The sequence below is a fragment of the Bos mutus genome, chromosome 19, assembly GCF_027580195.1.
Source record: "Bos mutus isolate GX-2022 chromosome 19, NWIPB_WYAK_1.1, whole genome shotgun sequence".
NCBI lineage: Eukaryota > Metazoa > Chordata > Mammalia > Artiodactyla > Bovidae > Bos > Bos mutus.
Window position 1 is genome coordinate 42448963 of NC_091635.1, and position 22698 is coordinate 42471660.

The following is a 22698-nucleotide window of genomic DNA, read 5'->3' on the forward strand; positions in this document are numbered from 1 at the left end:
GACACTGTTTCCACTGTTTCTCCATCTATTTCCCATGAAGTAATGGGACCAGATGCCATGATCTTCATTTTCTGAATGCTGAGCTTTAATAATGCCTACTATATCCAAGAGAAGACTGAGATACAAAGAGCTAAAACGTTATTCTGCCTTGACCTTTCTCATGGTGCAGTCTTTCAACGGGTAAATGAACACTCTTTTCTCATTTGATTCAGTTTAATTAAATATTAGTTTTCAAATGCACTTCTCAGGGCTCCTCATTTTGTCATGATTCCTTTTTGCTAACTCCCTCTCTGTCGTAAAAGCTCGAGAAGCAGCAGTAGGAAATAAGATATTCCCTATTACTAACTGAACTTTTATGAGGGTGAAGGGATAAATCTTCCACAAGTTGGACTCTACAAACATCTCTGAAGAAAAGAATCAGTAGTTTTCTTTATACAGACAAATACAGATAAAATATAAAAGGACTTTCAGCGTGTAAAGTTATCTCTTCTTTCAGGAAAGCATTTTAGGGAATGTTTTAAAATACTAAGTTCACTAAGAAAGATACAATAAACCAATTTGCTTTTAAAACCCAAACCCTGAGAAACAAAATAAGAAAATGATTAGACAGGAAAAAAATTGGATACATATATAAATCTTCAATTTTAAATTATTTTTTCTCTTGGAGACTGTATTAAGCTTTATAATTTAAGTATGCTAGCATCAGATATGAATACTACTCACGCATGAGGTTTGTTTGGGTGTAAAGTGTGCCAGTTGTGTTACAAAACTGGCAACGTAACAGAAAAAAAAGATAAGGGGTGAATTGATTATTGTCTTAACAAAACAGTCATCAACGTGTCATAATTTAACAATTTTTGCTAAAAGTGTTTATCCCATGGTTTATTATGCTAATTATTCAACACATGTGGCTTTAATATTAAACTTTTCATCATTATCCAGAGATACCATAGTTCATTTTAGTAAAATTTAAAATGTTTACCTAAAACATTATACAATTCCAAGTTTTTCACTTTCTAATAAGTAAGGATTTTTAAAAAATCTATTCACTTAAAGAATCCCCAGTCACCCTCACCCCTCCACCCCCAAGATCTAAGTGTTACAGGAAGCTTAACAATGGTACTTACATTCTGTGAAAGAGAACCAAATGAAAGGAGATGAGAATAAAGTTAGTAGTATTAGGCACAGAACTTTTGACCGAAAGGGCAAGAGGGCAATAAAACTTAGAATTAAGCCACTAAATGAAGACTATAGAGTCATTACTGCAGGGATTCTAAGGAAAAAATGCCAATAACTCACCCCATCTCTTTCTCTCTCTCTTTCTGGGAGTTCAATACCCTATTCTTATTTAAGCAGTTTCAATAGGCATTACCCCTCAAATCTTCCCCACCAAATCACATGGGATTATTTTCTAAAGGATTAATTTTAAAACAAGCTGAGAAATCCAAAATATGCCCTGTACAGCCAAACTGAAAGAACACATCATCAACTACTGGAGCATTAACTGAGTGTGCTGGGTAAGTGACCTTTCTGCCTCTTCTACATCTACAGCTAAAAAATAAAGCTTCTAAGGAAAGAAGCTTTTCTAGTTTTGAGGAAGAATGGATCCTCATTAGATAGTTATATGAAGTACAGAGACCCCCATAAGCCACCTGAACTTGTACTACTCTCGTTTAAGTTAGGACAGTCTCCCAGGTAACTCAGTGGTAAAGAATCCACCTGCCAATGCAGGAGACATGGGTTCGATCCCTGGGTTGGGAAGATCCTGTGGAGGAGGAACTGGCAATCCACTCCAGTATTCTTGCCTGGAAAAATCCCATGGACAGAGGGGCCTTGCAGGCTGCTGTCCAGGGGATTGCAAAGAGTCAAACACGTCTAACCATGCATGCATGTAGGTTAGGGACTCAGGTGATACAGAAATTTCATACAAATTAGCTGCTGCCACTTTCATCAAAACTAAGGCGTCAGAAAAATTATCTCCGGGATCATTCAAAACCATTATTTTTAAAATGTCTTTTTTCAAGTTTCTTCTAACTATAAATATACCATAGAATTACAGAACAGTAAAATGCTAAAACTGGAAAAACTAGTACTTCAAACATCCAACTCTCAACAGATGGAACCACTGGAGAAATCTATATAAAACTATTTCTACCACCATCTCTTACAGACCATGTTTATTAAGAATTAGTTATCTGAGGATGCAGCTTTTAAATAACAGCAGGTGCTCAGTATTAAAAGTCAGGGGTTATTCCCTAAAATGAAATTTCTCAGAACTCAAGTTCAGAAAACTCAGGTTCAGAATAATTACAGTTTAAATTAAGAGAAAAACATTTAATAGAAAAGAATCATTTGTATTTGGTAATGTAAATAAAGTGGTTAAACTTATGTAAATATCTTTGAATCTACCATGGACACCATAAAGTTAGCTAGAGAAGAATTTTAAAAGCATACTGCAAAGAATCATTTTTATATTAAACCCTGTTCAAAGTTTCCTCTGGCTTGAGGAGCCTGAATAAATGGGACAACATGCTCTAAAGTATAAAGATTCTGCATAAACTTTTATCATCAGTTCCCTCAAAGATTCACTAAAATACTGAAAAAGAATAAAACAAATTCATCTCAATTCTTTGTCATATTTTTAAATTAGAAAAGGGAACCAAATTTACTTATACTGCATTCTCTATTCATATCTTTCTTTATGGAATTTAAAGCACTTTATTTATTTATTGCAGTATGCGAGATTTTAGTTCTTTGGCCAGGGACTAAACAGAATATTATTTAGCACTCAAAGAAATGAGCTATCAAGCCATAGACATGGAAGAACCTTAGATGCATATCAGGAAGTGAAAGAAGTCAGTCTGAAAAGGCTTCATATTACATGATTCGAACTACATGACACGAAAAAGGAAAACTATGGAGGCAGTAAAAGATCAGCAGTTGCTGGGGATTCGGAGGGAGGGATAATGAATGCATGCAGCATAGAGGATTTTTAGGGCAGTGAAACTATTCTGCATGATACTACAATGCTGAATACATTTGTCAAAACCCATTCACTGTACTACCAAGAGTAGTACCTTACCAAGAGTAAGTAGTACCTAATGTAAAAAAATACACACTTTGGGGGATGATGATGTGTCAGTGTGGGTTCATCGACTGTAACAAATGTATCACTCTGGTTCAGGATGTTCTTAGTGGAGGAGGCTGTGCATGACCAGGATCAGTGAGTTTACAGAAACTCTCTGTATTTTTTGTTTAACTTTTCAGTCAAAGTCAAGGTTTAGGTTTTAAACTAAAACCTAAAAACTAAAGTCTATTTAAAACAAACAAAAAGCTAAAGCAGATTATATACGGTGATTAACTGGGACTTATCTCAGGAAAGTGAGGTTGAATCAATATTTAAAAATCAATTAATGTTCATTATACATAATACAGGAGAAGCCAATGGCACCCCACTCCAGGACTCTTGCTTGGAAAATCCCATGGATGGAGGAGCCTGTTAGGCTGCAATCCATGGGGTTGCTAAGAGTCGGACACGACTGAGCGACTTCACTTTCACTTTTCACTTTCCTGCATTGGAGAAGGAAATGGCAACCCACTCCAGTGTTGTTGCCTGGAGAATTCCAGGGACAGGGGATCCTGGTGGGCTGCCGTCTATGGGGTCGCACAGAGTCGGACATGACTGAAGTGACTTAGCATAGCATAGCATAGCATACATAATACAGATAACTAATAAGGACCTACTGCATAGCACAGAGAACACTTCTTAAAATTCTGTAATGACCTACATGGGGCTTTCCTGGTAGCTCAGCTGGTGAAGAATCTGCCTGCAATGCAGGAGATCCCAGTTCAATTGCTGTGTAGGGAAGAATGCCTGGAGAAGGGATACGCTACCCACTCTAGTATTCATGGGTTTCCCTGGTGGCTCAGAAGATAAGGAATCCACCTGCAATGTGGGAGACCTGGGTTCAATCCCTGGGTTGGGAAGATTCCCCTGCAGGAGGGCATGGCAATCCACTCCAGTATTTTTGCCTGGAGAATCCTCATGGACAGAGGAGCCTGGCGGGCTACAGTCCATGGGGTTGCAAGGAGTTGGACACGACTGAGTGACTTAGCACAACAATGACCTATATGGGAAAATAGTCTAAAAAAGAGTGGATATATGTATAACTGATATACTTTGCAGTATAGGAGAAACTAACACGACATTGTAAATCAACTACATTCTAAAAAAAATTTTTTTAATTAATGTTTAACACCCATTCATGATAAAAAAACACTTAAATGAGGGATAAAAGAGAACTTTCTCAATCTGATATGGAGCATCTGGAAAAACCCACAGCTAACACACTCAGCAGAGAAAAACTGAATGAGTTCTCCTTAAGATCAGGAACAAACAAGGAAGTCTACTCTTGCCCTAGAAATTAGGCAAGAAAATAAAGCAGCAAAACTGGAAAGAAAAAGTAAAACTTCGCAGGTGACATGACACTGTATATAGGAAATCATGAGAAATATATTTATAAACCATTAACACTAACAAAAACATGTTCCACCAGGTTGCAGGGCAAGATTAAATGAAATTAAGAAAGCAATTACAATATCACTGAAAACAATGAAAAAAAAAACAAAAAACAAAAAACACCTGAAGAATAAATTTAACAAAGTGTAAAACATACTCTGAAAGCAAAATTGTTGAAGAAATTAAAGAAGATCTAAACAAATAGAAAAACATCCCATGTTCTGGATTAGAAGACTTAATACTGCTAAAATGACAAAATTCCCCAAGCTGATTTACAGTTCAATGTAATCCCCAACAAAATGCCATCTCTCTCTCTTTTGTAGCAAGTAGCAAGCTGATCCTAAAATTCATATGAAAGTGTAGAGACCTAGAGTAAGTCAAGACAATCTTAAAACAATCAAAGTTGGGAGTGTCTTATGGTCAACTAATTTTCAACAACAAGGCCAAGGGCATTCAATTAGAAAATAATTAGTCTTTTCAACAAATGGCAATGAGACAAGTAGATACCCACATGCAAAACAATGAAGTTGTACTCCCTACCTCACACCATACAGAAATTAATTCAAAATGGATCACAAACCTAACTATATAAGAGCTAGAACTATAAAACTCTTAGAAGAAAACAGAAGTATAAATCTTCATGACCTGGATTATGCAAAACCTTCTTAAATATGACACCAAAAGAGCAAAAGACAAATAAATTGGACTTCATAAAAATTAAAAAAAAAAAAAAAAAAAACTTCTATGCTTCAAAGGACACCATCAAGAAAGTTAAAGACAAGAATAGGAGAATATATTTACAAATCAAATATTTGATAAAGGTATCTAGAATACACAAAGAACTTAACAACTTCAAATGTTCAGAATAGGCAAATCTAGAGAGACAGAGAGGTTAACAGTTGCAGGGGAAGGGGTAATGGAAGCAATTTGCTAATAGGTATGAGGTTTCTTGTAGTGGTGATAAAAATGGTCTAAACTTAATTTACTGTAAATATGCTTTAAAAAAACATTAAATTGTATAGTTTAGGCAAATTGCTTAATGTGAATTATATCTCAAGAAAGTGGTTTCCCCTTGGCAGGGGAAGTAAGGCAGAGTGATGGGGTGGATATGTTTTAAGGGCAGCCTCAACAGGGTTGATTTTATGTTCTATTTCTTAGGCTAGGTTGTGGGTTCATGTACACTTTTTAATTATTCTTTTAACTTCTATCACGTATCTTTTATATATATCAATATTACATTTGTTTGTCTGTTTAAAGAGCACAGGCCTGGGTGAGGCCTTTTTTATCATTTTGTTAGCTATGAACACTGAGACAAGTCAGACCTTTCTGAGCTATAGCTTCCTCCTCTAAAAAGAGGGATGCTATTATTGTACTTCTTGTACTTCATGTTTACAATAAAGAAATTCTTAGTGTTTCTTTTAAGTCTGACTCTTTGTGATCCCATGGGCTGCAGCCTGCCAGGCTCCTCTGTCCATGGGATTTCCCAGGCAGTAATACTGGAGTGGGTTGCCATTCCCTTCTCCAGGTGATCTTCCTGACCCAGGAATTGAACCCAGGTCTTCTCTACTGCAGGCAGATTCTTTACTGTCTGAGCCACCATTGAAGCCCTATTACTATAAAATCCAAAGTGAAAATCCACTTTACTGCCACCTCACTGTAATAACCATTGCTGGCAGAAATCTTTTCAGACTTTCCTTGAACATAGAAGCGAATTTTTTTTTAAAGGGGATGATCTTTGACATTGATTTTCACGTAATAAATTATGAGCATTTTTCAAAGTTAACCAGTTCACCATTCAGAGACATTTAGGTTGCTTTCAATCTGGGAGGTTTTTCTGGAGGTCTTTTTGTCTTTTCTTTCAGACTTTTTTAATAATGCATTTTACCAAACACACATCTTAAATTTCTACACAGACAAACCTGATGTTCTTTTTCTTGCTTTGAAATCAAGGCAATACATCTTTTCCTTCCAAGATGATAAATAATTATATATTACTTTCTTCTTACTTTTTGGCTTTGTTTTTTTCCATTTAAATTTTTAATCCACTTGGACTTTATTTTTGTTCATGATGAGTAAGGATGTAACTTCCTCACTCCCCAACACCAGCTAAACACCCCAACAAACACATGAAATAAATCAGGGGTTCACTGGAGCTGGCTCAGAATGGCTCCTGAGAGACAGTCACATTTTCTGGAATTCTGCAAAGCTGACTGTGAAAAATTATAAAAAAATTAAATTATATAAACTAATAAGGAAACAAATTATAATTAAAATAAAGGTAATAAATACTCAGAAATAACAAGTCCTAATTATTTCAGAATGATTTATGGTGAAAACTGTTTACGATGGTGTGCTACTCTGTTTTTCCAATTCAGCATTTAGTGACTTCAGCTTGGTAGCCTGAAACCGGCCATTATAGGACCACAGGAACTGGCAAGCCCTACAAACTAGAGTTTTTTAATTTTTCAGAGACCCTGCTGTTAAGCATAAACCAGCACAACACAGAAATAAGCCATTCTTTCTCACTAACTTTAAGAAGATCTCTAGTACACACTAATCTGCAATTTATTCATAAATTTATAGAACAGAATAAGGAGCTTAGTATTGGGGGGTGTTAGCATCACAGACTGCTTTCAAATGTTTTGATGTATTAAGTGACACTTGAAATACAGTTTCTATTTCTCAACATAAGATGACAGTACTGCACTGAGAATTGTTATTTTTCCTAAACAATTTAACAGCATTCTTACTTTAATGTAGATTATAAAAATAAAGGGCTATTTTGGTAAATAGTTGGTTATTGTATATTATTTTTAGATCAGGGCTCTTTACTCTTAAGAAAAAAAAATCCAAACATAAGAATACAAAAGTCACTACGAGACAGTCTAAACATCACTGTTTTCTCATAAAAATTCATTTCATGAGGAAGTAGGGATCTACATAATGGCAACAGCCAGCGATACTACTCTTCTTTGACAGTCACCATCATGTACAAACTTAGCATTAGCCACTTTCAACAACAAGCACGTAGTAAGTACCCACCAATGACCACAATAGGTTCTGGAGACACAAAAGAGACATGGCCCCAGCCTTTGAAGCTCTCATCATTTTTAGTGGATTAGTGGGTACAGAATGTATCATAAGTGATTATAAGCATTTGCTTTGATTAATACTGAGAAGGAGAGACAGAAACAGATTGATTTTCACTTAAAAGAAAATCAAAATTAAAAAAAAAAACATCTGCCCACCTACAGAGACAACCTGATGTGTGTTGGTAACATCTTCAGTATCTTACACCAGTTAAAACACCACAGTGTCCCTATTTTAATGTCTTTCCCGCTGAGGTACTTTAAGAAGTCAGTGGTTTATTTGCAGATACTACTACCAAGTACCATCAAGTAAACCAGTGTCAGTTGCATTGATCTTCCTGACCGGTCTCAGGTCGTTTAGATTTAGACTCATTCTAGGTGTTTATGTTATGAAACTATGCAATGTAAAAGTTGGGTGGATGCAATAAAACAACTCACTTTTGCACATAAGCCAAAATACTTTCAAAGACTTGCTGTCCAGTTGGGGTTTCTGGTTAACAAAATATTTCATTGTAGCCCAAGGAGCAAACACAGCAGCAGCCCTTTTCATATACACAGTGATGATTTCAACCATTTCTAATTGTTAATATTTTAAACTTTAAAATCTCTCTCTTAGGGATTTGTGCTATATATAGAAAGAATCATTACCCTTTGGGAAACAATGGCTCATTTACTGAAAATGAATTTAACAAAGGAATTATTTGGTACTGAAAAATACAGAGCAGTGAATTGGGTGACACAAATCACAACATCATCAGCTCATGTGACTGTATTAGGGTAATTTCCTTAAAAAAGAAAAAAAATACAGTAACTTAAAATTTAGCTTCAACAATCTAATATCCTCAATCATGTCCTCTGTCATAAAATTGTGAAACCAGATCTTAGGTTCTTAATTTGAAAATGTCCCTTTAATTCTCAATTTGAGATAAATACCACAAAAAAAGAAAAACTCTGCCGAATGGAATATTTCTATTCTGCCTGAAGCCTAGTTTTGACTGGTATGTTTCAGTTGCACATTTGATTCACACTGAATTTTGTTTTAAGTATTAAGAGAATAAATAGCATTCCAAAAAGTCACAAGCTTGAAAACTTCCAGTTCCTTCTCTAGTTGGAGATCTTACAAAACTTATTACATGGAACAGTGAGTTGATGCAGTGACCATAAATTTCTTAACACTGTAAGTCTAAATTTAATCGAAACCCAATCTCAAAGTTCCGTAAAAACAGCCTTGAAGTAGATAAAGCAAAAAGTCACAAAATGTTAATCTAGAAGAAAGGTTTATGGGAGTATCACTGTACATTTCTTTCAAGTTTTCTGAGACTTAAAATTTTTCAAAAAATAAAAGGGGGAGAGGCATGATAGCCTCAAAGCAGATACAGAACGTGCATGTAATACATACATAAAGAGTGAGCTATTTTCAAAAGCCCTGTAGCTCGTAACATCAAACTTTTACCAGAAACCTTAGTCACTGGCACACAAAAACTGCCCAACAGAGTATTCTAAATATTGTCGTTTTTTCTTTCAGAAGCATTGTTCTTGGTTTCATTTATAGGATTTTTGTTTTTTATTCTTTTTGTTTGTTTGCTTTTCGAAGAACACTTCCTCCACTTTCAATGGGCATTAACTTGGACAGGTATTACTGGTAAAACAGCAAAGGCGCAAAGGTTCTGGCTCAGCCTCCTACCAGTTGTATGACCTTGAACAAACCTCTTAGCTTCTCTGCGTCTCAATTTTCCCACATAAAATGAGGCAGTTACACTAGATGCATTCTAAAGTATCTCCCAACTCTGTAATTCCGTTCAGATAGGGCTCTAGGTTTGTGAGAAAGAAAAAACTAGCTCTCAAAGAGGGAAAAAATGGCCAAAATCTACCTTTGTAATGTTGGTGAAACAAATAGGATACCACATTGTAAGCACACAATAATCATGATCCCAAAGTTTAAAACTTTATTATAAATGCACACATTCCAGATTTTAAAAATTGAAAAAAATTATACCAAAATACTATTAGTGGCTATCTCTGAGCTACAGGTTAAATATAGCTTTTCTGTATTCTCCAAGTTTCCTACAACAAACATATTATTATTTTGATAATAGAGTGAAAGGAGGGAGTTGATAAGCAAGGAAAAACCCTCCTCTTATGTGCTAAAGGAAATTTTACCTTTGGAAGGCATTCTAGAAATGGAAAGAATTTTTTGAAAACAGTTGGGTGTTAATCAGAAAAAAAATCTCTGGTATAGTCATTAACTTGATACCTATCATAATCATTCAAAAGCTGTTGGTTACCTGCCCTAGGTTAGTAAACTTAAGGAGGTACTGCATTTTTTCATGAGTACTGAAACTGATAATAATGACAGCTAATGTATACCTAAGTGCCAAGCACAGTTCTAAGGCTTTACATATACATCGATTCACTGAATCCTCACACAACCCTATGCAACAGATATACCATTATTTACTATCTCCATTTTACACATGACAACCAGAGGTTAAATAATTTGCCCACAACTAATAAGGGGCAGAGTTAAGATTTATATCCAGGCAGTCATCAGAGTACAGGCTCTTAACTATTTAACCATCCTGTCCTTTTGTACTTAAATGTTCTGCTCAGGTCATTCTTTAACTGCCTTTTGTTCTCAAAGTTCATTTCATCTAAACTACTTTTCTTTAACCTGCAAAGAAATAATAATATTTAAGTACTGGGATAAAAAGACTGGCCAACCTTTTAACTAGCTGCTAGCTGAAAATTATGATTCATTTTTAAGTCATTACTTCAAAGGTACAGGAAGTATAATTTAATCTCCACACATATCACAAGTAAACAATACAGTAACATCTGAGGGATTAAATATGTAGCATTAATTACTAAGTTAAAATTGGAATATCTTAATAAAAGAAGACACTATTGATTGACGTTAATTTGTCCTCATGAATCATCTGTGAAAAGAGCCCCTAAAACCTTTCTAAAATTTCAATCTTACTGAAATGCCATTTTAAACCATGTTGTAATTAACATGGTTTGGTTTTTAAAAGAATGCATCAATATTTATTTTGAACACTGGCCTTAGTACACACCCAGTTATCTTCACAATAACCTCAAATACTATTAACATGCAGAACCTGGGACAAGGAACACAAAGGAAGCTACCAATTAAATACAGTTGAAGGTTCTCACCTAATTCCTGGGCAATTCAAATCCAAACCAAGTATGCTTTTTCTGGCCAGTACCATTACCTGTCAATTTTTATGGTTTCTGGGTTATTTTTAATAAAAGCTCAAATTTCCTCACATCTGTGTTACTAAATATCTAGCTCTGTCAAAGTAAATACAGAAATCAATAGTTTCCTATTTTAAAAATTAAAGAGAGAAGGAAGAGAAGTGAGAAAAAAAACTTTGCACTGGGTTGCCTGTTAGCTTAGATGTGCAATCTGACAATCACCTGATAATTGCACCCTTGGGGTAATTCTGTACTGGTAAGATAATAAAGTGAAATAAGTCACCTTTATTTCAATTTACTTACACAATTTGCAAATCTGTAGCTCTCTGCCATGGTAGATTAAGAAAATTAGCATGTAAGAAAAATCACCTGCTTATGTAAATTGGAGGATGGTTTTTATCTATGCAGACAGAAAAAAAAAAAATAGCTGCAATCTGGGTCAAATGACTAATTTTATCTATTTGTTCAAAGGTCTCCCCCTTCACCTTTTCTCTGTAGCTCAGAGCAAGAATTTTAGGTCAAGGAATGGATAAACAAAAAAGTATCTGTGTTGTCCATTCTCCTGTAAGTTTACTGCCTGACAATACTGAGCTCTATATTACTTAAACTGAAGACAAGACTGAGAACTTTAGATAACAAAACCACAACACTGAGAGGAAAGAAAAGAAATCAATGGAGGATATCTGATCTAACTGGCAAAGAAAGCAAACATGACAAGGATCAGGTACCAATTTTACCTTCTGCTACTTTAAGCAAACAGGGCTTCAGAAAAGGAAATCACTCCAAATAATTCAGGGCAGGCAGGACAACTTCTCTACAAAGAACATTACTCCACTTTGCTCTATAAACACACTGAGTCAAGTTCTTCTGAGTCTGACATAAGTTAGATGAATGTGTTCTTGCTCATTTAATGACTATTTTCCCAGCATTCGTTGCTGGAATTCATCCGTCCCACTTATAACTGACTCCATCTCCAGGAGTGGACCTGACTGCTTTAAAGTAACCTTATCCACACTGACAGTGACGGGTCCAGAGATGAGCATACAATTCGACAGAGGCTAAAGACATTCTAGAACTGGGCTGGTCAATAAGCCAGTCAATAGTCACTGGGCTACTGAACGCTTGAAATTTGGTCAGTCCAAACTGAGAAGTGTTCTAAGTGCTAACATAAACACTGGGTCTAGTATATTTTATATGGGAAAAAAATGTAAAATATCTAATGATTTTTATAGTAGTAACATGTTAAAATGATAATATTTTGGATATATTGAGTTAAATAAAATAGATTACTAAAATTAATTTCATTTGTTTCTTTTTACATTTTTAACGTAGAAAATTTAACACTGTGTTACGTGGTTTGCATTATATAGTTGGCCCTTGAACAATGTGAAGGTTAAGGGTGCTGATCCCTGCCCAGTGCAGTAAAAAATCTATGTATTAACTTCTGATTCCCCCTAGACGTAACTTCTAGTAGCCTATGGCTGACTGAAAGGAAGCCTTACTGATAATCTAAAAAATCGATTAACACTTTTTGTTTGTTATACATACAATATACTGAATTCTTACCACAAAGCAAATTAAAGAAAATGTTAAGAAAATCATAAAGAAGAGAAAATATATTTTTAGTGCTATTTACAAGATTAATCATCTGTCAGTACCTTCATCAATATTGTCTTATATGATACAAAACACTGTATGTATTACACGTATCACTAACACTAGACATCCAAAATGAAAAGATAATGTGAAAAAGAAACATTTCTTTACAGGTATAACTATTCATGCATTGATAACAAAGAAGCAGTAATATGGTAGCTTTACGGCAGACTAGTTTAACCAATATGAGTGCTGGAAACACATGTTTTAAAAAGACACTTACCTGTGATGCTAGGCTGATACTGTTTCTCCAACTATGAGTGAAAGGAGGTGGGGCATACTGTATGGTAATTAATTCTTTGAAAACAAAGTTAAAACAATAAGAAAACTAATACACTAGTAATTCTATATTAATATCATTCACCTTACGCCTGTATAAGGAAAAGACTAGTATCTATACCTATCTTACGCCTTCACGACATACCTTTTACTTAATTCTTTTGATATTTCTAGACTACAGGCTTCATCTGTGAGTTTTTCAAACTGTCACAAATCTCAAGTTTCCAATATATTTATTTTTGAAAATCTGCATATTAAGTAGATCTACACAGTTCAAACCCATGTTGTTCAAGGGTCAACTGTGTATTGAGGCAACACAGGATTTTATAAATGAGGGAACCAAGACTCAGAAAAGTCAAATAACTTAATCAAGGTCATAGAGCTGTTGGCAGCAGGGACCAGAACCTTGTCTCCTAACAAGTTTAGTTAGTACTTTACTACCTTGTCATTAAAAAGAAATAATCTTGCCAAGGAAATGGTACCTTGACTATGATAAACATCAAATTTTCTGGTTTAATAAACTAGAAATAACAACTTGGGATTTGGGAGAATTTTATTAACAATAAACGTGCTGTTAATACTGGAGACATTCTTTAGAACCAAATATATATATATATGTCGGGGGGAATCATACACATTCTCTCCTGTGATCTACTTGCAAAATTTAATGACCTTTTTCCATCCTCATTTTCTTTGACTTTATCTGCATCAAAGATTACTCCCATCTTCCTAACAATCTTTTCCCATGTGCAGGTTGTCAATCACTAATATTTTCCTATCTGATTACCCTTAGTTCCATCTCCAATAATTTCTTCCATCTACAACTGAGAACATTCCCTAAGGCCCAGACCTCAGCTATCTCTACTTCCACTTACATAGCCTTGAAAAAAAAAAAATCCTATCTAAACGGTCACTCTTACTTAAAAACTTCCAGTGGCTGCCATTCCTAATGTTTCAACCTTTTTCATTATTTCCTGCCCCCAGGAGCGTTTTCAGACATTTTCCAATTGCTCTCCCCTCAATGAAATTTTAATACCACAGATATGCTGCATATCTGTTTATGTACTGCATGTTATAAAGGGGCTTTAAATTAAAAAAAAAAAAAAGTTTTCTTTTTCCCCTCTCCCAAGTACCAATGGTGTCTTATCTCTTCAGCAGGATGCTCCAACCTCTTCAGGATTTGCATCTCCACCCTCATCTCCTGTCACCTGCACTGCAATTGATATTCAGCAGCTCCAGCCCTGTAAGTCTCCCTTATAAGGGCCCATCCACCAATAATTCCCTTCCCCGTTAGTTGACTTTTTTTAAAACTTTTATTCTTAAAACTCTGTTGAGGTATTTATCTCTTCGAGGAAGCATCCGTACCTTCCAAAGAAATCCCTCCTCTGTATTCCCAGGGAGTGTCTCTATTGCTGCACCTACGGCAGTGAATTGTAACTAACCATTTACAAATCCCTCTCCCCCACTAGATCATAATCGCCTTTAAATCTTTATCATCCAGCACAGTGCCTGGCAAACAGTCAACACATAGTCAATGAGTATTATAAGAACAAGTGAAAATAATCTGTCCTTACATTTTTATTTGACGGTTTCAAATTTGGTTTCAATTCTCCATCAAGACTCTCTTGAGAGCAAGGATGTATCAGTTCATACTGTTTCTTTAACTGTAAACACCTTCAGGGCAATATCATGACTTAAACATCTTTATATCCCAAGCACAGCAGAAACTTGAAAGAAGTCTGTGAAATTATTTATACAACTAAATATCCTCATTAAAGCCTACAATAGTGCTGCTCTGTAGCAGGTTGACAAGACCAGTGACCTCCAGCCATGCCAAAACCTTCTGTATGATTCAATTAGCCAAACTTATTCAAAGCACAAGATGTGAAACGGTTTAGGTAAAGATCACCAATCATCTTTAAAGGCAGACATCCCTGTACAGAGTCTCTCTATTCACACCACTACAATTAACTATTAAATCTGAACTCACTACAGTTTCCTGAGAGTTCATCTTTTCGAAATGTCAGAGTGCCAGATTTTTTTCTGAAAAAGTTCTGAGCTAGGTACCTCAGAACTACCAGCTAGGTCTATGATGGTTTGTCACGTGCTTATTGACAGTATTACAACTATTGCCTAAGGCACTCTGTGTGTTACCCCCAAGCAACAAAAGGATCAAACTGACAAGCTATTTTAGTTAGACAATCATTGTTGATCTGCATTAGATGACCCAATCAACAAATAATGCACCTGAGTATTACGGAAGCACAGGGAATTGCAAGTAAAACCCAAATATAATGTAAAGAACTTCTACTCAATGACTTTTTTCTGTTTGGTTGGATGACAAATGGAAAAGTTTCTTTGGCCTTGACAATTTGCATCAAAGAAATCAAATCAGCATATTATATAAACAGTTGATGCTTGAAATGCTAGGACAGCAACAAATCTAATAAGAACCACCAAGAATAGACTCAATTCTACATATAGAAGTCAGTGAAACCCTAATGCTCCAAGTTGTGAAGATAATAAAATATTCTAGCATTCCATTAGAAGACAGCCTTTTGTATAAGGAACAACACCAATACAATTGCCGATGCTTTGAGGGTTAAATTCCAGAATTCAAATATTCAGTTAATGTATTTTGCAAATATTCTCCTAGCACAGCATATAAAAGAGAACTATATATACCACTATTTCTTTTTCAGGACATGCACCAGTGGTAACAACTGATAGCTAAAAGAAGTTGCAAGTAGTTCTGAGGGAGACTGTTGTTTTAGCTTGTTTGAAAAGGCAATTCCTTCTGAAATGTATTTTTTTTAGGAAAAAAATTTTTTCTTCTAAGCTGATAGTCAATAGAACATAAAAATTTCCCCTAAGGATAAGCCAAATTTCTTTTGTTGTGTTTAGGTTTTGTTTCATTTTGGGTTTTTGAATAATATTTGCATAATCTTGTCCAGGAGCCCAACTACAACATGACTTCCAATGTTACAGGTTATGGACTTTCAGTGACCAAGAAACCAGTTCACTGTCATTAGACTGTGTTCCTTTTATTCTCTCTCTCTGCCTCCTCGACTTTATGACCATGAACCTGCAGTTTCTAAAAGTAAGTTCGTTTGTACTTAAAACTAACAATATAGATTTCCACATTTCTAGTTTCACACGGCTGCTTTGTTATGTCTAGAAGAGCAACCGTTTCCTTTTTATGGTGCAGGCTCTGGTTCTTCAAAGCTCTTTTCACAAAGCAGCCCCCCCCCACCCCCACCAAAGAATCCAGCTGTGGCTGTTAATCTTGGCTGATAGACCAACTTCTCAATGCTACAGATTCCTAACCTGGAAAAGGCAGCTAATAACAAAATACACTTTAGTCTACTACTCTTTCTGATGCAACTAACGCCAGCATTTTCCCAAAATTATCCCCAAAAGCATTCCTCAATTTTCCAAATTTCAGTTTGCTACTTGGGGAGTAAGAGGACTGGAGAAAACATCAGAAAATACATGATGCCTCTAATTTTCACAAGATGAGGAAGCTAGACAATCCCTGCCACGCAAAAAGGATTTACACTGAGTAATTTTTCATTAAACCATACATATTTCCCCCACCTCACTGGGATCGTCTTTAACAATTCACACCTGTTCATCCATACACAAGTAAAATGAATCTCCACTAAAGGTGAACTTTGACAACAAGGATGTCCTTCATTTGTTACATTCTGAGGGGAAAAAAAAATTAATTTCCTTCCAGGTATGGAAATCTATAATACTGCCTAAACGAGTACAGATGATCTGGCTAGAACATGTAAAGTCCATGTAACATATGGACTTTATGTAACAAGTCCATGTAAACATACATATTGTGCTTTTAAAAAATGCATTTGCTTTTAATTAATTGAGACAACAGAATACTTTACCCTAACTCTAAATTCAACCCCTTGGCATATAGCAGAACTAAGAGGACACTCTAGGTATTTAAAGTCATGCCTCTAAAAACAGTGGGCTTCTCTGGTGGCTCAAACGGTAAAGACACTGCCTGCAGTGCAGAACTGGGTTCGATCCCTGGGTCTGGAAGACTCCCCTGGAAACAGGGAATGGCTACCCACTCCAGTATTCTTGCCTGGAGAATTTCATAGCCTGCATTTTGATTCTACCTGATAAATCTGACCATATGTGAAGCCACATCTATGAACATTTACACAAGTTTGATTTTCCTACCAATAATAACCACAATAAAAAACAGCTAACATTTATTGAGTGCTTACTGTGTGCTAAACAATATACTCAATGGTTTACAAGGATTACCTTCATTTAATCCTCAAACCAATGGAATGAAATGAATGCTATTATTATCCTTACTTTATAGATGAGAAACAGAGAGAGGTTAAACAATGTATCAAGATCACACAGCTAGTAAGTATCACTACAGTGATGCTTGAGTTTCAAAGTTCATATAAAAGTAACCTGCTGAAAGTATTAGAGTAATACAATTCAAAGTTCTCCAATTTAACTTGGAGAACAAAGGCAACAAACTGAATGCAATCCCAGACAGTAAAAAATGCTGATTTCATAAATCATCAAGGTAGCAATATGTACCATTAATTCAGTCTGGTATTTTTGGCTGCCAAAGTCAAAACTGCTTGGGTTCTGCAGTTCTCAAACCTTTCTCATGCGGTCAGTTTCCTCCAATTCTCAAAAGTATACACTTCAAGAGCCCCTGAAGGCTTTATGTTGTAATACTCTTTGTCCCAAAGTTGTTACATCTTTAAGAACAACCTAACTTACTTTCCATCTGGCAAATGTTAACTACAGACAAAAAGATATTGACATTCTCACAGAACAAGTCAGGTTTCTGTCTGTGAGTTGTTTTGTGCTTTGGTTTTGCATTGTGAAAATATCCATAAGGGCATTTGGAAGCCTTGTTATCTGATAAAGAAGGTCAAATTATATATGATGCTTTGATAACCCATGAACAATATTCTATCGCTGGCAATGAATGTATCTCAGGCTACTCCATGATCATATTACTAGGTAAACTGGAATCTTTACTTTGAGATAAAGCACAGCAGACAGTTGTTAATGAAACCTTAATTGAACTGTCAAAGCACCACCTTTACCAGCAAGCTAATAGGTAATTCACTACTTTTACACAACTGTCCAATACTGATAAGTTATTCCAATAGTTAAATTCAGCAGAAAGATAAATCAAGCCTGGTAGACTAAATTGTTCAGTGAGAAATCAGAATGGTAAAATGCTGCATCACCCCTACAAATATCTCTCCTTGTGTACATGGAGGAACAACAATATCCCTCAAAATCATAAGCAACACTTAGCTATCAGTTCAGTACCACTGGGTACACGTCCAGAAAAAGAAACGAGCGCGCATACAGTTTCCGCTCATATGCCATGACAGAAGGAAAATACTTGCAAAATGCATTAAACATATTTGAGTCTAAGTGAATCTTATAATGCCCAAGTAGTTATGTGGTGCTTTGAATTAAATGATGTGTCATTAGGAGAATATTTTTACGTTCTACTTTAACCACTTTAGAAAATAGTTGTTTCAGAGTCATTAAGTGCCTTCTAAATTAAAAAGAAAAATCTTCACAGTTAGTTAAAAAGTAAAAAAAGCTCACTAACATCTTCAGCTTGGGTTTGAAAATACTAGGGCAATTCACTGTGGTCTGTCATTCAAATTTCTAGTTTTAACAATCTTACTTGGGTCATACAGCAATTAAATTTCAAATATAATAAGCAATTCAGACAGCAAGTTATAAATATGTAAATACAAAAATAGAAAAGTATTTGCATACTAAAACACACACCTGGAACTCTTTTCCTTTTTTTTCATACCGAATTGTATTTCACCTGTAACAGCTGATAAAAACATTCAATGCAGCTAAGTAGAAAAACTTGGTTAAAGAACAAAGAAGGCCTGACCAGGAGATCAAGTAACCAAGCAGCAAAGATGCCACAGCACTGTGCTGCGGAGAAAAAAAGTACTCTAGCAGGCCCAGTCACTACCCTCATTGGGCTCACAAATGTGATCAGACAGGGCAAGTACAAAACCACTGGTGCACAGTGGAAGACGGTCACAAATGGAGGCGCTTCAAGTGCACGGAATGAACTCCATGGGTGGTAGAAGGGGTCAGTCAAGGAAAGAATCTAGAATGGATTCAAATCAAGCATTTGGATTTTCATGTACTGGTAATTTAGAACACCACTACCAGGATGTTTGCTGTGGGATATGTTTCAGCACTCCAGTTCCTTATCTCCCTTCCCTTGAAAAAAAAGAAAAAAGAAATTCCCTTAGCACCAACTTTAAGTTAAAACTTCTACAAACCCCATCACCAGTTGATAGAAATGAAGAGCAAATAACACCTTTAGAACACAGTCCAGAATCCTGCAACCCATTTCCTTGTCAGCACATCTCCAGTTCTTAGCACTGTATGCAAAGCACTAAAACTAAAGAGCATCCAGGTCTAAGAAAATCCAAACAAATTCTCAGTAAATCAATGACAAAATTACAATCTTTTTCCTCCCCTCAGCTTTGAAATCCTCCAGGGTTAGACAAGGAATAGCAGTTCACCGTGTAGTCCCTGAGGATAGGATATGGAAGGGAAGACAGGAAGGCAAGAACAGGCAGGTCCCTGAGCAGAGACTGAAGAGGCACCATTACCGGCTACCCTCTTTCCCACCAGGAATCCCACACACCTTGGAGAACAGAGCACTGCAGCAGCAACCTCCTTGGAGAGCTCACTGGGAAAACACTGGACTTTACCAGGTTAAAAAAAGATAGATTGGATCACTTAGTAGCCTAGTTTATAAAATCTGAAATGTAAATAAAGATGGCCAGATGTAATGCAAAAATGAAATTCATATCAATTACAGCCTGAAAAGCAACGATCAAAGGAGACGCTTACCAGGCTAGTTCCAAAGAGTTCATTTTCTCTAGGTGATGGGGGCTTTTCTAGACATTAACAAGAATCTTTTCTTTTTTTAAATCAGGATATAGTTGAAGGAATCTATTTTTGAAGCACTGAAAACATCAATTCATCTATTCACACCAGAATACTTACTCCTTGGGGAGAAAAACTCAGTTCACTCTAGTTTTGATAGAAACAGGACCCTACAATGATAAACACATTTTACTATAAACTACTAATCTTCCTAAAAAGAATAGACAAAATGACAAAATGTTGCATTTAAGAAGCCCTCAGACTTTAAAAAAATTTATACTAGCCGCACCAAGAATAGACCAGTTTCATGTTTTAAAAGCACACTCCCTACTACAGCAACCAACCAAGGGATAAGAGCAACTTACAAGCCACTAAATGACACTAAAACATTACACTGAATGTGGGCCACCGCATAGTTACAGTCTACTGACCTCAATTGTGGTACTCATGTGTGATGCTATATTTAATGCATTCTTATCAAAAGGCTAAAGCTACATACTTCCCAACTGTAGCTTTATGGTTTAAAATAAACCACTCACTCACGAAACGACTTAACTGGTTCAAATATGAACCCTATCTTCCTTTGGGGATCGCGATCACAAATTAAGGAATGAAGAGAGAGAAAGAGCAAAATAGTTGTGGAAAGTATACCCCAACGACCAGACAATGGTAAGGAATCCAGTTTGGGTCAGTTGTGACATCTGCTCCAACTGGGCAACTGATTCAAACTCAATCAAACATGAGGGACGGCCAAGGTCTGTAGAGGAATAAGCGTTCCATGCATTCACCTATTTACTGATTCTCCATTCAGTGGCTTCCTTAGGTCCTACGCTGTAAGTCTGGTAGACAACAAACTTCTGTGAGTTCAACAGAGGGTGCTCCACCAAAACTGGCCAGGACTTCAAAGCTTAAGCCTAGACAGCCAATGCCATCAGGCCCCTTTTACCAGGTAATGAAGGGTGACTTCCTATAGTTGAGCAGCTTGTTCCACTTGGGTCGACATGGAGAAAAACCATGAGAAAAGGCCTTGCCCAGCAACCTTGAGAAGAAACCAGAAGTCGTGATTCTTCCTTGGATACTCACCAGACGACACCAAAGGCTCCATATCCAATAGGTCTATCCGGCTCAATATCCAGCTGCTGTTGTGGATGATGCGAGTGCTGATGATGGTGCGCCTTAACTGTGGCAGCTGCGGCAGCCTGTACCTGAGCTGGGGCTGCTGCAGCTGGTCCCGGAGCCTGACCCGGTGCCGGTGATGGGAAGTAAGGCTGCTGTTGCCCAGGGTTTAACATGGCTGCAGCTGCGGCTGCGGCGGCGGCTGCCGCAGCTGCCGAGGAAGTATGCTGCTGCACGGGGTGGACCGCAGCAGCCGACCCGGGATGAAGATGGTGCTGAGGGTGGTGGTGGTGGTGAAGGTGAGGAGGAGGGAGGTGTGGAAGGTGGTGGTGATGGTGGTGGTGGTGCCCTGCTGCTGCCGCAGATGTACCGCCATTGTAAGCCGCCATCATTTTTGCGTTGGCTCTTGCGCCACAAAGAGACATTCAAAAAAAAAAATGCCCTTTGATTGGAAAGCAAACTGGGTCAAGCTGTCATTTGGCCATTTAAAAATGAAGGAAAAAACCACTCACTCCACCTCCAAAAAACATGGAGCGGAACTGGCTTTATGTCTTCATCAGTCAATCCAGACAAGTTAGAGGATCTTGGTGTTTAAGTTGGGGGTGAGCGTGTGTGGAAGGGTGTGGGTTGCCCCCCCAAAAAAATAAAAGAAAAAGAAAAAGGAAAAAGGGACCCCTTCCCCCCAGGTTTCCTGCCACAAGTGGATACTAAAACTCCATGCTTAATTCGGGGGAGGTTCCAACTTTGAATGTGGGAATGAAGGCCAAACCTCCCGACCTCCTGAACTCCACACGCGAAAAGGATCAGGTAACACACCACCCTTGGAATCTTGTAAGAGGCTTGACTCATCTACCCCTTCCATTCCCACATCCTTTTCTAAACACCTACCACCTCCTCAAAAATGCAACTGAAAAAAATTCCACCACCCCAAAGTGAAAAGATGGGGGGAAATGTTCAGGGAAACCAGCTGCCCCCCCCTCGAACTCTCAGGCCTTCCTACATCTCCCCCTACTCCTCGTCAGGTTGACCTGATTGGAGCGGGGGGGACTAAACTTTCCCGAACAGAAAAGAGCCAGGGAAGGAGGCAGGAGGGACAGAGTGAGCAGAGGAGGCGACAGGGCAGGACAGAGAGGAGAAAGAGAACCGGGGCAAAGTGAAGGTAAGGAGGTGCGGGGAGGAATGAAAGAGAGGTGGGCAGCACTCGGACGCCGAGACAGAGGGAACCGCCCCGGGAGGAGGTTAGGGTCCCGGGGCCAAAGAATGGGAGCCCCGGGAGGCGGGCGGGGTGCAGTCGGAAGCGGACTGACTCCTGCCCCCGCCGCCGGCTGCTTCTGCTGAGGAGGGTTGGGGGGGAGAGCGGGTGGGTCCCCCCGCGCGACGGCCCCCGCAGGGCTCAAGGCTGCTCCGTCTCCCCCCCTCCCCCCCACCCGGCTTCCGTCCCCGCGGCCGCTTTCTCCTCAGCCGCTGTGGCCGCTTTCTCCTCAGCCGCCGCCTCCTCAGCCGCCGGTGCCGCCGCGGCCGGACTCACCTCCCCTAGCAAAGCCGGATAGAGCGGAGCCAGCGGCGGACACGCGCAACCAGCCGCCGAGGCCCCGCCCCCGCCTCACACTGACCGGCTGCCCTAGCCAATCCACGCCCACCTGTCCGCGTCCGCCTCCAATCCTGGGCCGGCAGCTTCAGACAGGCGCACTGTTCGGCCAGTGGCGACAAGATGTGGGTCTCCTGGGGAAATCCCGCCCCGACCCAGGATGGGCAGATAGAAAAACCAATCAAAAGGCAGAGTTGGGCCTGACCGACAAGGCCAAAAGCGAATTAAACACCAAAGATCTCCGTGACATTTTCTTTCGCCTCTCTCCTCTTTTCTTTTTCTTCTTT

General features: G+C 37.9%; 1 protein-coding gene across 1 annotated transcript in view; it reads right to left on the minus strand.

The window, feature by feature from the left end:
* NLK (nemo like kinase) overlaps positions 1-22389 on the minus strand; it is a 129364-nt gene extending 106975 nt beyond the window's left edge. Inside the window, exon 1 of the mRNA XM_005907241.3 lies at positions 20791-22389. Coding sequence (XP_005907303.2) covers positions 20791-21248 — 458 coding nt within the window. The 5' untranslated portion in view covers positions 21249-22389. The remainder of the gene's footprint in view (positions 1-20790) is intronic.
* Positions 22390-22698: the final 309 nt, after the last annotated feature.